The 14,654-nt window shown below is 53.8% G+C and overlaps 1 protein-coding gene and 1 long non-coding RNA gene across 3 annotated transcripts in view; both read right to left on the bottom strand.

Annotated features, from left to right (window-relative positions):
* Window positions 1-2,615: 2,615 nt before the first annotated feature.
* On the bottom strand, window positions 2,616-8,329 carry LOC136565660 (uncharacterized). 2 transcript variants are annotated; one of them, XR_010784893.1, is made up of 2 exons: window positions 6,489-8,329; window positions 2,616-6,421 (listed from the first exon to the last, which is right to left on the bottom strand). It is a non-coding gene; the product is annotated as an uncharacterized lncRNA (long non-coding RNA). The 2 variants fall into 2 exon arrangements; XR_010784894.1 differs by having other exon boundaries at window positions 6,551-8,329.
* Window positions 8,330-8,391: 62 nt separating this feature from the next.
* Window positions 8,392-14,654, bottom strand: part of NECTIN1 (nectin cell adhesion molecule 1) — a 60,335-nt gene continuing 54,072 nt past the window's right edge. Inside the window, exon 6 of the mRNA XM_066564526.1 lies at window positions 8,392-9,088. Coding sequence (XP_066420623.1) covers window positions 8,547-9,088 — 542 coding nt within the window. The 3' untranslated portion in view covers window positions 8,392-8,546. The remainder of the gene's footprint in view (window positions 9,089-14,654) is intronic.

The following is a 14,654-nucleotide window of genomic DNA, read 5'->3' as shown; positions in this document are numbered from 1 at the left end:
GGCATGGTGAGGGAATGCACAGGATGGGAACCTGGCCCTGCACCTCCACCAGGGACATTCCAGCCCCAAATTCCACCTGCATTCGCCAGGGAGGGGAACCCCATCACGCTCAGCACTGCGCACACAGAGCCACAAACCTCCTCCTGCTCTGACGCAGCTCCTGCCTCGCCCTGTGCTGCTCCTCGGGGCTCTGCAGCCCCTCTTGGGCTCTCCTGCAGATCTGTGCCTTGGGGAAAGGATCCAAGCCATTTTATTGCCCATCAGGCACTGCTGGCACTCCCGTCCCCAGAGTGTTTCTGCTTGGTTCCAAAGAAACCCAATCCTTGGGGGCTCTGCATGCTCCTGCTGCCTGCAGCCCTGTGCAACCCGAGCTGCTGAGGAGAGGCCCCAGGCTGTGGGTTTTATCCATCAGCACCGAACTCTGTGGGCCTGGCCTGGGAAAGCAGAGCAGCATTTCCCAGGGGCTCCTGCCCTTCTGCCCATCTCAGCCCCAGCCCTGCAGGGCTCCTTTTGTTCCTCCCCACCCCCAGAGCCAGCTGAGGAGGCTGAGGCAGCTGCTGGGAGCTGGTTCTGTAGGAGCTGCGGTCACTCCTGAAGGAAAGCTGCTCCTCCAGCAGGTGCCATGGCTAACGGGGCAAAATGAGAGGGGGAAAATGAGAGGAGACATAGACACAGCCCAGAGAGTGGTCACAAGTCCCCTTGGTCACCTTGGAGCCTGTTTCTTCCTCCTTTTCCACAAGGAAAGCATTCCCAGAGCTCTCTAATCCCTCCCAAAGCAGGTGCCATGGCTAACGGGGCAAAATGAGAGGGGGAAAATGAGAGGAGACATAGACACAGCCCAGAGAGTGGTCACAAGTCCCCTTGGTCACCTTGGAGCCTGTTTCTTCCTCCTTTTCCACAAGGAAAGCATTCCCAGAGCTCTCTCTAACCCCCAAGGCAGAGTGGCTGAGGCCTGGCTCTGTGAGCAGCAGAGTCTGGGGGGTTCTCCTGCCAGGCTGCACACAGGGCACCAGCCCCAAGGACCAAACCGCTCCTCCCCAGCCTATCCTGAGCATTTTTGCCCTCTCCCTCCAGCTCCAATCCCAATTTGGGTCAGCATCCCTCTCCCTCTGTGCTGGGCTTGGGCTCAGGTTTAGGTTCAGGCCTCCAGCACATCACCCACGTGCTGAGCTGGGTGCAAAAACCCTTCCCAGGGAGCATCCCACTGTCCCAGGGCTGGCACAGGAGCTGCTGATAGCAGCGCAAGGACAGCAGAAATGTTTCCTCTGATCTCCTGCCCGCCTTGTCCCTCCCTCCCTGGCCAAGGCCTGGCCTTTGGGAACAAGGATCTTTCTTTGAGAACAAGGTTTCCTTTGGGAACAAGGATCTTTGGGAACAAGGTTTCTTTTGCAGCCTCCTGTCGCACAAAGTGTCTTTCCCAAGGCAGGGACAAGGGGGGGTATTGATGCCTCAGGTTTTGGATTTTCTATTTTTCAGGTTCTGTGCTGCTTTAGTGTGTGGGTCTGGGTTCACATCAGGGGATGCTGAGCTCTGGGCACAGAGCAGGGAGACAAAACAATTCCTGCTCCAGCTGGGCACCAAGGACAAATGATCCAAATCTCAGCCCAGGAGCACAAACCCCGTGGGCTGGAGAGAGAAAAACAAGGATGGGACTGCATGGGCTAAAGCTGGAATGGGACAATGAACTGCAAGATGCAAATGGAGCAGAACTGATCCCAGGGAGAGACCCCGGGAGCGCTCGTGCATTTTGGGACCATTTTGGTTCATCTTGGGTTCATTTTGGGACCATTTTGGTCCACCTTGGGTTCATTTTGCGGCCATTTTGGGTGCAGCCCTGGCTGGGCTCTTGTGCTGCTCAAGGTACATCCAATGAGGCCTCCCAATAAATCCTTGCTTTATTCTTTAGCTCCATCCAGTCTCTGTTCTAGCTCAGCCTTCCCAAGTCATCAACATGCCCTGAACTCCCCCTGAGCTCCCCCTGAGCCTGCAGAGGGTTTTGAAGCCCCATTGCCGTGGCAGGCACGTGTGGCTCTATAAACCATCCTCCAGAGTCTCTGCATCCTGGCCCTGCCACCAGCTAATTCCATATTTCTAGGGAAATATTGACATTTTTCCAATAGCCTGTCCCATCTGCTGCAGCCAGCAGTGAGAACTTCCTCACCACAGACACTTGTCCTAACTTTTCGCACGTTTCCTGATGGATTTTTCTGCCCTGTGTTTTTCTAGCCGTTTATTTTTAAGCTCAGGTTAACTTTGGGCCTCAGCCAAGGAATTTCACTGTTTACATCAACAAAGGGAAGCTCTCCCAGCCTCCTTTAGCCTGCACTGGATCTGCTGTCCAGGAATTCCACACAAAACCTCCATGGTTTGCAGTCATTCCCAGCCCATGGCTGGAGATCTCTGAACCCTTCACCTTCAGCCTTCACCTGCAAGCAACTCCCCTTCCAAAATACAAATACGAATAATTGGAATTTCCAAAAAACCACTGCAAATCCTGGGATATTTCCATCCCAAATAATTGGAAATCCATGGTGCCATGTGATTCCCCTCACAGCTCCCAATCACTGAGTGCACAATGACGCAGCCACAGATGCCCCAGAAAGAAGGAGAAGGTCTCTTTTTTTAAAATTCTTTATTTATAAAAAAGTACATTTTTTTTTCCACAGCTCAGCCACTATTGGTTTTTTTTATACAAGTAAAAGGAAGGGTGATGCAACACCCCACCCACACAAATTATAACCATGAAAATATCCCCCCCTCCCCAACCCAGGACTCAAAATGAACAAATTACAAAGGATGAAAAACAAAATAAAACAAAACAAAACAAAACAAAACAAAAATCCTCAAAAAAAAAGAAAACAAAAATCCCAGAAAAAAACCCCAAACCGAAATCATGAAAGTCCATTACATTATTATTATTTTTATTTTTTATTTTTTACAAAAGCACTTACAACACAGATTACAAAATAAAAAAAGGGAAAAAAAAAGAAATAAAAGAAAAAAAAAGTGGGGTTGGGGTTGTTTGTTTGTCTGTCTGCAGTTTTAATTCCACAATGATCATTACAGCCAGAGGATGAAGAGAAAAAGAGAGATAAAATCACTGAAGCTGAGGAATCATGTTTTAAAGAAAGAGAAAGGCCAAAGAAAAGAAAATCCAGACCCTCAAGGAGAGTCCCTCCACCAAGAGCAGAGGATCTGGCTCCGTGTGCTCCTTACATTCCCCCAGGGAAAGCCCCCAGTCCCAAATCCAAGCTCAGCTTTAGGCTTGGCTTTCCTTCCCTCTGATGGGCTGAGCCCCCCTGCTCTCCCCCAGCCCCTCTGCCCTTGGCCCCACTCTGGGTGGGTTTGGGATGGGTGGGAAGGACCCAGCACCTTCACACCCTCCAAGGGCTCCCCTGCTCCTCCCAGGGAAAAGCCCAAAGTGGGAGCAGATTTCCTCGGGGTGAGGGGATGGAGGGAGTGCAGGGTGGGCAGGGAGAGGGGCTGTGCCACACCTCATCAGTAAAAACAGGCAGGAACAGGCAGCAGCCACACCGTGCTGGCAGTGTCCCCTGTCCCCACAGCCTGCACAGGGCCCAAACTTCAGTGCTGCAGCAGCAAAGCTGGAGGGAAACTTCAAAGTTTAAATTTCTGGGTTTTTACCTGCTGGGATTAACCCCATTTCCACACTGGGAAGCTCAGAGCCTGCAGGAATGACACAGCTGAGCCCCACAAGGGCAATGGGGTTTTTCCCTCCACCTAATCTGCTCCCCAAACCCCAAAAGTCTCCGTGTGTGTGTGTGTGTGCATGTGTGAGCTTGAGCAGGGCAGAGGGACAGAGCCAAGCAGAGCAGCAGCCCTGTTCCAATCACACTCCCTCCTCTGATTGCCTCGAGATTAATCTTTGGAGTCTCTCTCTCTCCCTAACCCTCCCTGATTTTTGCTGAACTGTTGTTGTGTTTCTTTTTGACTCAACATCAGGAAAATGGCTCCCTTTGTCCCTCATGTCTTTGCAGTCAATTTGGTGCAACCATCTCAGTTTGTTGATTTATTTCATGAGGAAATCTTCAGGTTGTTGGTTTTTTTTTTTTTTTTTCCCCTGCTTGAATGAAAATGATTTAACAGGGGGAAAAAAATCAACAAACCTGGTAATTAAATAAGGGAAAATAACATCACCAGGGTGAATTGCAATGAATAATCCTAGAGAAAAGCCCCAGCAGGGAAACAGCTGGGGTGTCTTTGTACATAAAGCACAGGCTCGTTGTGGGCTGTGACACAGCTCTGTTTGCTTGTACAGCTCCCTGAATTCACACTGGGAAGGAAATGAGGGATTGGCCCAAATTCACCTGAATTTTGGGTCACTGACCTCTCTCACTGCTTGCTCACCTTCCCCACCCACCCTGAGGTACAGTGAGCTTTGTTATCCAGGATGAGGCTGGGAAAAGGGAAAAGGGAAAAGGGAAAAGGGAAAAGGGAAAAGCACCACAAAAGGCTGATGTGCCTGTTCCTGGCCAGGGGTCCCTGCCAGGGGAGGGGATGAGGCACTGGCCCCCAGCCCCAGCAGGGTGAAGGCGTTCCCCAGGCACAAACCCAACCCAGAGGGCCACACCAGTTTGGGACTGGTGTGAAATGGGACAGTTCCTGCCCAGCAGCAGCTCCCTAGCACGGAGATGGAGAGGAGCTGTGGACAGCTTCCCCCTGCTGGAAGCTCCCACTTGCTCCTTGCCAGGTCCCATGGGGGCATTTTCCAGCTCCTTAGCACCTCTGACGAAAGTGGGGTGGGAGAAGCAGGGGATTTTTCATTTGAGGGTCCCAGAGAGGTGGCCCAGCTCGTGTGTGGCACTCCAGCCTGGCAAAATCTGCCCTCTGAGGGACATTGGGGCACAAAGGGACAGGTGACACCATCAGCAGAGCACAGAGCAGCCCAGGCTGGCCCTGCTGCTGAGCCCTGTGCGGTCCCAGCCCATTCCCTCCCTGCAGGATGCAGGTGGTTCTTCACTTTGGCCTCTCTCCTGAGCTCACCCCTGCACTCAGGTGGGAACAGGGATCACTTTCTGCTTGATGATGCTGGAAAAACTCATCTAATTCCCTTCAAGGGTCCCCTCAGAGCAATTTAACCCAGAGAAGGCAGTGATGCTATTACTGGACCAAAACCAGCTCTCAGATGAAGCATCAATCTGATTTTCTTCCCCCACACTTCTTTTCTCTTCCACCTTGCTATGGATTAATGGCTAATCACTCAGCTAATTACCCCCCCAAGAGTCTCTTGGCCATCTAGCTGACCTTGCAAGGGACAGCAAGAAGCAAATGACAGCACAGAGGTGGCATTTCTCCATGGCTGAGGTGATAATTGCACCAGGGGAGCAGTGCTGAAGAGCTCAAGGATGAGAGAAATGCAGCACTGAGCCTTGAACTCGCAGGGTGCCTCACTGCTGTGCCAGGCAATGCTGTCTAAGGATCTTCCACTCCAGGTTCTGGATGAAAAATGATCATTTGACCCCTTTTCTGAACCACTCTGAGCAGGTAAGTGGCTGAGCTAAGTCCTAAATTTGGGCTGGTGCAAAACGGGCAGGGAAAAGTGCTGCAGCAGGAAGGGAATGGTGCACAGGCTCTAGCTTGGAAATCCCACACTGCTCCACTCTCTCCTTCCCTTTTCCCCGCTCCCATTGGGGTTTTGAGCCCTCACTCAGTGGACAGTGTGTGAATGGGCAATAAATAAGCCAAGGAGGCTACAGCTCCAAAAATGACACCTTCAAAGGCAAGCTAATAACTCCCAAAGCAGATTTCCTACGGTTCTTTTGCTCGTCCCTGAATTTTGGAGCAGCCCTGACCTCTCCCAGGCCCTCATGCCAACCTTTGCACCTTTGCTCTTTAGGACACAGAGCTGTGGGGTCAGCCTGGTGGGAATTGCCCAGACCTGAGCAGTGGCCTCAATGTGAAGAATCCCTGCTGGACCCTGCAGACTTTAGAAAAGATTGTTTTCTGCCAAAGCCACCCCCTCAGAGGGTGTGCCTGTGCTGGGGCAATCTGCAGGGCAGGGTCTGTGCCACTGATCTCACCGGTGCCTGCTGATGCCTGCCCAGAGCCTGGTGTTGCACTGTCACCATCCTGCTCCCAGGGGCTCAGATCTGAAGGATTATTCACTCCAGAGATGGACTTTGTTGGGAATTCTCCCTGCACCACACACTGAGCCAGATTACAGGCTCTCCCTCTGGGGGAATCAAAGCCCTGTGTGTGCTGCTCTCCCAAGGCACTGGAGGGAAGTCATTCCCACCCCTAATCATCACTAATCAGAGCTTTGGAGAGATGTTAAGAGGTTTTTATTCCCTTTATTGGGGGCTTTCCTGTTAGCAGGGTGCTCCTGGTGGCAGTGGGGTGGTTGAGCCTGAGGAATCCCAAGGGAATCTCTGCCTGTCCTGGCCCTGAGAGGACACAGAGCAGCCTTCCTGGGGCATGTGGCTGTCCAGGGAATCTCTGCCTGTCCTGGCTCTGAGAGGACACAGAGCAGCCTTCCTGGGGCATGTGGCTGTCCAGGGAATCTCTGTCCTGCTCTGAGAGGACACAGAGCAGCCTTCCTGGGGCATGTGGCTGTCCAGGGAATCTCTGTCCTGCTCTGAGAGGACACAGAGCAGCCTTCCTGTGGCATGTGGCTGTGGTGCCAGAAGGCAGGAAGCCTGAGGGGCTGGCAGGAACAGCAGAGAGATTACAGCCCTACAATTGGATTGCCCACTGCCCTACCCCACTAATGCAATCAGGGCACGCTGGGGAGGGCTCAGGCTCTGGTCTGCACCGAGCACCTCACAGGAAAGGAAAGCTTTGGAGGCTGCCTGGATCAGAGATCTGACCTTGACTCATCTGTGTGGGTCTGCCTCTCCAGCCTCCTCCCTTTCTGCAGCAGGATAACTGCTGTGGAACAAAACCCAGCGGGTAAGGCAGGAGGAGAATTAGTCCTGCTATTTTTAGATGTGCATGATAATACAGCTCAGAAAACTGGGGATTTCTTTTCAAACAAAAGATTTATTTATACATCAAATTTAAAAAGAAAAAAAAAATAACCCACAAGAAGAAAAATAAGCCCCAATCCCAGTGAATCTAATTTGGAGATGGTCGGTGTGAGACAGAGGGCCCTGAAGTCTGGAATCCCATTTATTCACAGAGCAGAGATAGCAGCAATCCAAACCTCCCCAGCACAACGCCGTGGCTCAAGGCAAGGAGGGAAAGATCAATACCCCAGGCTCAGTCCCTCCTACCCTGTCTGCCAAGCCTGTGCTCAGGAGAGGGATGTGATATTGGAAAAGTGGCAATCAATGCCACCTACGTGGTGCAGCCACGGGCTGGGGTTGTTGCTAGGAGAGAGAGAGAGAGAGAGAGAGGAGAGAGAGAGAGGAGCACCCCCGTGCTCTGACCAAAATAAAAAATAAAGTGTAAACACATGACAATTAAGTCTTAGTGGTATAATAAAATAAACCTCAGGGGCTGGTCCTGCCCTGCCTGGGTGTGCAGAGCAGAGCTGAAGGCAGTGAATGTGTGGAAGCAAAGTGTCCTCAGTTGGTCCCTTCCCCAGTGGATGTGCCCGGCCCAGGGGTGCCCCAGTGAACTGCTCTGTGGCTGGTACCAGCAACAGCAACAAGAACAAAAAGAGCCAGCCTTTCTCTGAGCCATCACGGGGGGAAAAGTGTCAGCAATAAATACTCCTTTTCTTTCGTTTAAAAGAACACTCAAACAAAGACGGAAAAATGAAAAAGCCAGGCGATAATAAATCGTAGGAGGAAAATGGCAGTTTTGTTTCCCTGCTCTGCTATCAGCCCCTACACCTGGGGTTTGGTCTAGGGTGGTTTTTTCCCCCCTTTCTCCTCATTTTCCTTTATTGAGTCATTAAAAACTGACTGTGGTTCTCTCCAGGTGTGCAGCAGGCAATGGGAATGTCACCCAGACCCCACCAAAAAAAAAAAACCAAAAAAAAAGTGATTAGGGGGGAAAAAAACCCCAAAATCCATTCACCTGATAATGGCACCTATGTTTCCATTGCCATAAAACTCTCCTGGCCTCTGTCCTATGGACAGCCGACCTGCCCCCCTCCCAGGGTTAAAAAACAAACAAAGAAGACAACATACAAACAAATTTCCAGTGTTTCAGGGGGCTGGGAGTGGGAGGAGGAAGCCTCGGGGAGGGAAGGGCACTCTGAGACATGAAGACACAAACAGAGTGTAATATACAGGCTGGGCAACAGTCGTTAAAGCAAAGAGTAACACCTAAGCCACCGACCAATACAAACACCACAGAGGGGACGAAAGTCGTCGAAGAGAGAAATTAAAAAAGCCAAAAACCAAAACCGAGAGAAAATAATTACCCGACCTCCCGCCCGCCCTCCCGCACGAGCCCCGCCCCCCCTCCCCAAAAAATGATCCGTAAGCAAAGCCACCCTCCCTCCCCGCTGGCCCCCAGCATCCAAAAAGTCTGTGCGGGGCCGGGGCGTGCGCGGGAGGGATGCAGGGGAGGGAGGGCATCGTTGGTGAGCATTTGTGAGTGTGTGTGAGTGCGTGTGAGTGCAGCAGAGGGGCGTGGAGCTACACGTACCACTCCTTTTTGGAAATAAAAGAGCCGTCGTTCTGCGACACCATGTTCTCGGCCAGGTCGAGCTGCTCGGGGTCGTACTGGAAGCCGAGTGTCCTCTCGTCGTAAGGTTCGGGGTGGGCCTCGCCCTCATCCACGGTGAAGTAAGGCCTCTTGGCATCCTCCTCGTAGGCTTTGGGGCCGCCCAGCTTGCGCTCTCCTCCCGCATCCTCATCCTCGTCCTCGTAGGTGCTGCCGCCCAAGGGGCCCGGCTTCTTCTCGTCGTCCGAGTCGTCGGGGTACTGCAGGTTCTGGGCCATGGGGGGGTGGTGCTGTGGGATGCCAGCCTTGCTGTAGCCGTTGCCGTACACGTGCTTCTTTGTGCTGTAGTCACCCTTGAAGGTGTGACGCCGGCGCCGGAGTACCACAAAGAGCACCACGGCCACCAGCAGGACCAGCGAGACGCCTCCCACTATGCCCCCAATCACCGGTGTGGGGATGTTCGGCTGCACCATGGATTTGTGATCATCGATTGGAGACGGGGTGTAGGGAAATTCTGGGTAGGAAAAGACAGATGGAAGGGGGAACAGTGTCAAACCATGCGGAAACGCGCCCTCCCCTCCATGCTCTCATTGCCAGTTTGGGGCGGGGGGGTGAGGGGGTGGGAAGATGAGGGTAAGGAACAGGGAAGGGAAAAACTGGGGAAAGGGGAAGAGGGGTGTCCTCACAGGGTCAGCTCTGCCTCAGCAAGGGGAAGGTGCCGTGCCAAGCTGGCCAAGCCTCATGCAGGAGCCCAGCAGGCTGGAAGCAGTGGTTTTACCCTCCCCAGCCCTCCTGGTGCCTCCAGGCATGCTCAGATCCCACCAGACCTGAGTCTTGAGTCCGGACGCGCTGCGTTTTACCAGCTGACAGAATTCCAGTTCCCCTGAGAGTGCTCCTGACAGGGAGCAAACCCCAACCCCACCCGAGGGTGGGCATAGACAGGCGCCACGTTGGACCCACCAGCTCTGCATCCCTCTGCTCCCAGCCCAGCCCAGATTAGAACCGAGGCAGCAGCACCTTGTGATCCCCCACCCACAGGTCCCCTGTGGCTGCTCAGAGCTGCTCAGAGCCCTGCTGGCTCCTCACCCATTGTGCTGACCCTGCAGCATGAGGACACAGCCCTCCCACTGCTTCTTCCCCTTCCCTGGCCAGCACAGTGCCACTTCTTCTGCTAATCTTGCTCCTACCCTGACCTATTTAAAAAAAAAACCAAAAAAACCTCAAAAGGAGGTAAAAGAAAGAGATGAGAAAGCAGCTCTGTTCTCTTTCATGCAGTTCAACACCTACACTTTGGCACAGATAAAGTTTGAGCCAGGACTTCAATCAACCTTCCTGGGCACAGGTACAGCCCCTGGCTGGGCTCAGAGCCTGTTGAACATCCGTGTCCAGCAGGCATTAGACACCACATGGCTGTCTCAGCCCTTCTCTGCCTCCTAATTCAGGCAGCAGGTGCCCTCTTAATGCCCTGTGGCAGCCTTGTTTTTACATATGAGACCTCTCCCAGTGCTTTTCCCACCTCCAAGGCCTCTCTGCCAACCCCGGAGCCTCCTGGCCTTCACTTCTTCCCCCAGCAGCCAAGGAGAGGTGCAGACCCAGCAGCAAAGGCAGCATCCCTGAGCACAGCCAGGGTTGTGGGGGGCTCACAGGCAGCAGATTCCAAAGGGGTGAGAGGCAGTGACTGCTGCCCACCCCCCTCCATTCCCTGCTGGCACAGCTTTGCCCAGCCACTGAGAGTGAAGGGACAAAGGAGCTTCCCCCAGGTGAAGGCACTGCAACAGCTGCAGGTTTTGGACAAGGGCACTGAATTTGAGCAATTGCTGGCCTGAGCCATAAATGTTTTAGGTTTTTTTTGTGGCTGGAAGATGATTAATTCCTGCCTTTCCTGAAACATCAACCTGACAACAGCATCTTGGTTTCTGCAGTGCTGACTTGCCTGGAGCAGAGCCTCCCGAGGCTGAACCCACACAGAGAGCAGCCCACTGGGCAGAGTGGGCTGGGGGACAGATGGAGGGTCCCTGCTGCAGCCAGAATGAGGAGCAGGATGCTGTGCAGGCAGGAGCCAGCATTTTTTTCCCAAGGACAGCCTTAGAGAAGCAGCAAGGGCATGTCTTGCAGCACGGGGAGCCAGGGCTGGGCTGTGGAAAGCCAAAGCCACATGTTGCATCAACAGAAGGCCTGTCCCAGCCAGCTGGTTAATGCAGAAGCTCTCTGCAGGCAAGCCAGGGACAGTCACGTCCATCCCCTCGTGGTCCTGCCTGCTGAGGGCTCAGCTTCAACCACACAACATCCACGCTGTTCCCTCTACCCCTGCCCAAGCCACCCCCTGGGGCTGCTCTTCGCTGTCCCAGCCTCTGTGGTGCCCAGTTCCCAAAGCTGTGCACGGAGCAGGGGAGGCCTGGAGGCTGAGTGGGAGCAGGGGAAGCCAAGCAAGTCCCCATGGGCTCAATGTTTCATTTTCCCACAGCTCTGAAGTCTCCTCACACCCTGCTGTTCCCCACAGCAAGGCTGAGTCTGTGCATGGCCCCACAGGTCCCAAAACCCACCCTGGAAAACCCAGATGTGGTGTGCAGATCCCTCAAACCTCAGAGATTCCTCTCCCTCCCAGCTCTGAGAGCAGATCTGAGAGGGGAAGGCTGTGCCTGATTTCTAAAGGAGCTTGGCCCACTTTCCTGGTAAAAGCCTCATTGACAGCCCAGGTTGGATGTGTGAAGGGAAAAGGGGGGATGTTTTCCTACCTTTCTCAGCAGATATTTATTTTTTCCCTGCCCTTTGTGCTGCCCACCCCTGAGGCAGCACTCGCCACCCCCATTGCACTGACAATGCCATGGACATGAGCAGGAACACATCTATCCATCCCTGTGTCCGTCCATCCATCCATCCATCCATCCATCCATCCATCCATCCATCCATCCATCCATCCATCCATCCATCCATCCATCCATCCATCCATCCATCCATCCATCCATCCCTGTGTCCGTCCGTCCATCCATCCATCCATCCATCCATCCATCCATCCATCCATCCATCCATCCATCCATCCATCCATCCATCCATCCATCCATCCCTGGTGGATTTCACACGTTCCTCAGTCAAGGATCTATTTTCTCCCCTCATCCCATCCCCACCCTCCATTCCCATGCCAGAAAAAACAAACCCAGACTGTGGGCAGGGAGAAAGAAAGAAGGAAGGACGACAGGGGGAAGATCAAATCGCCCCCTCCTCACCCACAGAGCTCCTCCCTCCTCATCCTCTCTCCAGCACCGGGCCAAGGGGGGCTCTGAGGATCAGGGGGTGACCCTGGGGTGGGTCGGTGTCGGGGGAGGAGGGGGTCCGGCCCCTCCAGAGCCCGGCACTGCCACTGGATGGCGGCACAGACCCGCGCTGGCTCCGGAGCAGGGGGGCCCTTCCCTGTTCCCGGGCGGGAAGGAGGGGCTGTGCCCTGGCACAAGGTGCCTCGGCACTGGCACGTGGTGAGCAGGGACCAGCGTGTCACCTGTCCCTGCATCCAGATCCATTGACCACCAGGATATCCAGCAATCCCACAAACTGGGATCCACCCCGTTTCAAACAGAGCAGCGCCAAGGGGAGAGGGGGAAGTGTGGGAAAAGGAATCCCCTTTTTTAGTGTCCAAGGGTGGGGGGGGGGCGTGAAATTTCTGGAACCCTGAGCCTGCTCGGAGGCCTCATGTGAAAAATCCATTAGGAAGAGTCTGGAGAGAATTAAAGCCCCTGTGAAAAGCAGCCTGGAGAAACAGGAGACAGCGAAGCCGAGGGAGGGGGAACAAGCCAGGCTTTAATGCCAGCATGAAAAGCCTCCCCCCCTGCCACCCCCCGGCCCTTATGAAAAGAGGGACTGCTGTATGAATAGGAATTAAAGCAGCAACACTATCTGCCCGTGCCCAGCTCTGCCAGCTGTTGCATTCAGCCCAGCTTCCTGTCCCCGTGCCAGCAGCCAGACCTCGGGGACAGCAGCTGGGAGAGCAGGCAGAGAGACAGGAGCTCAGCCCGGGCTCAGCCTGGCACCTGGCCCAGCCCACAGGTTCCCTTTGATCCCTTTGCAAGGCTCCAGGCATCTCCTGCCCTCTTCCTGCAGCAGCCCAGGGCTGAGCAGTGAGGCCACAAACTTCCCCAAACCTTCCCCATCACAAGAGTGGCTTCAAAAGTAGAGCTTTGAAAGAATCCCATCTTTTTCCTAATGGCTGTTTTTCAATAAAAATGAGGCGCATGCAAATCATCACACCTGTCCATCAATCCTTTATCTGCTGCTTTTTTGAACCTGCTGGCCAATTTTAGTGCTGTGTGACAGAAGGAGCTGAAATTGTCCCTATCAGGAAGCTCCTGGAGACGGCTGGAGCAGGATCCTTGGTAGAGGTGGGAGCCAAACCTCATTAGACATCAGAGAACCCAGAGGGACAGGAGGCTGTTCCCAGGAGCAGGAGGAGCCCAGATCAGAAAAAGGGTATTTTTAGACACCCAGTAATTCTTCTGTGATATGCAGATCCACTGGAAATCAGCTTTCAAAAGCTCTTCTGCTCATCTGCTGGGATATTTTAAAAGACTGCTTCCTGTGGCCATGTTTTTCCTTTAAGCCCCATTACCATCCTTTTCCCCTCAATCCTAAGGACCAAGGGAAAAAGCAGCACCAGCCCAAATTCTCTCTGTAGCCACAGGCACTGAAGAAAATGTCAAACTCCATGAGGAATTATCTGCTGGACATGTGTCAGCCCAAGCTCTTCCAGAGGAAGACTCTGGATTTCCTTTTGCTTTGGAAAACCAAACATCCACACAACGTGAACAGCAGCTCCAGGGAGGAACAGGAACCCCAATTCCAACGTATTCACAGGGCTCCCCAGTTCCCAGATGGCCTCAGCAAACACAGAAATGACCCTGCAGGGTTTGTTCAGGAGCCAGATTGCTGATGGCAAACTTTCCCTGCTGGAACAGCCCACGCCAAATTATCCCAGGACTTTGCTCGTGTGTTAAGTTATGTACACGAGGGAAGATAAGGAGAAACCTCGGGACAAAGCTGCAATTTGAGAAGCCCAGAGCACTGCTGACCTTCTCTCTCCCCCCTGCACCTCTGCCACGTCCATCTCCAGCTTTCCAAGCCTTCCTCTCCCTCCCAGGGGTTCCTGCAGGGCGGGTGGGGATGGAACAACCACTGGCAGCTAATCCAGCAGTTCAGCAGCTGCCTCCGGCCTTTCAGAGTGTGACAGCTCTTGGGCCAGATGCCAAACGTGTCTTAGGCCTTAATCTCTCTCTCAGGTCACCTATCCCCTGTCAGTCAAGCCCTGCTGCCGTGGGGGCAGCTGGCACAGATGCCACCAGACAGGATGCACAGCCACTCTGCAGGATTAGCATCAGCCAGACCCCCCCTCCTCGGGGCTTGCTCCTCTTTGCCCTCCCCAGCATCCTCCCACCTGAATCTGCCTGGCTTTGGGAGCACCTGCTGCAGGAATTGGCACTTAGGACTTCCCAGAAAGGGCTTTTCCCAGCCTGGTGCTGTGGCAGCAGCTCCAGCGAGCCCCAGGGCTGTTTGCAGTGACCTTGCTGGGACGAGAGCGCTGCTGGTGTGTAAATAACTCCCTGCTGGGAGCCAGGCAGGGGGGGTCAGCAACCCCTGCCAGCTTTTCCTCCCCCCCAGCCTGTAGCAGATCCAAGGCCAGGGCTGCAAAGCTGCTGGCACAGGCTCTCCCTGCTCCCCAGCTCTGTGAGTCTCCTCCAAGGTCCGTTTGCCTTTTTTTCCCCTTTCTCCTTGTGCTTCCTCTGGCTGGAGCCAGTGCACAAGTGGGTGAATGTTCCCTGCACAGGGCCAGTGTGTGGCCATGCTCTGCTGCACCCAGAAGGGCCCATGCTCATGAATTCCTACATGCAAATGCTTTATTCCTGCCCTGTGCAGGAATTCCCATTTCCCAAAATTCCTGTTTTCATCCTGCCCTGTGCATGCAGCTTTGGGAAAACCATTTCCATGGCCAGGCTGAAAACTGGGAGTCTAGGTGGGAATATCCACAGCCAGGATGCAAATGGCATCACACAGGTGTGAATGTCCATGGGCAGGACAAAAATGGGATTACACAGGTG

This window comes from Molothrus aeneus, chromosome 22, assembly GCF_037042795.1.
Source record: "Molothrus aeneus isolate 106 chromosome 22, BPBGC_Maene_1.0, whole genome shotgun sequence".
Lineage (NCBI taxonomy): Eukaryota > Metazoa > Chordata > Aves > Passeriformes > Icteridae > Molothrus > Molothrus aeneus.
This window is presented reverse-complemented; position numbering and strand designations above follow the sequence as displayed.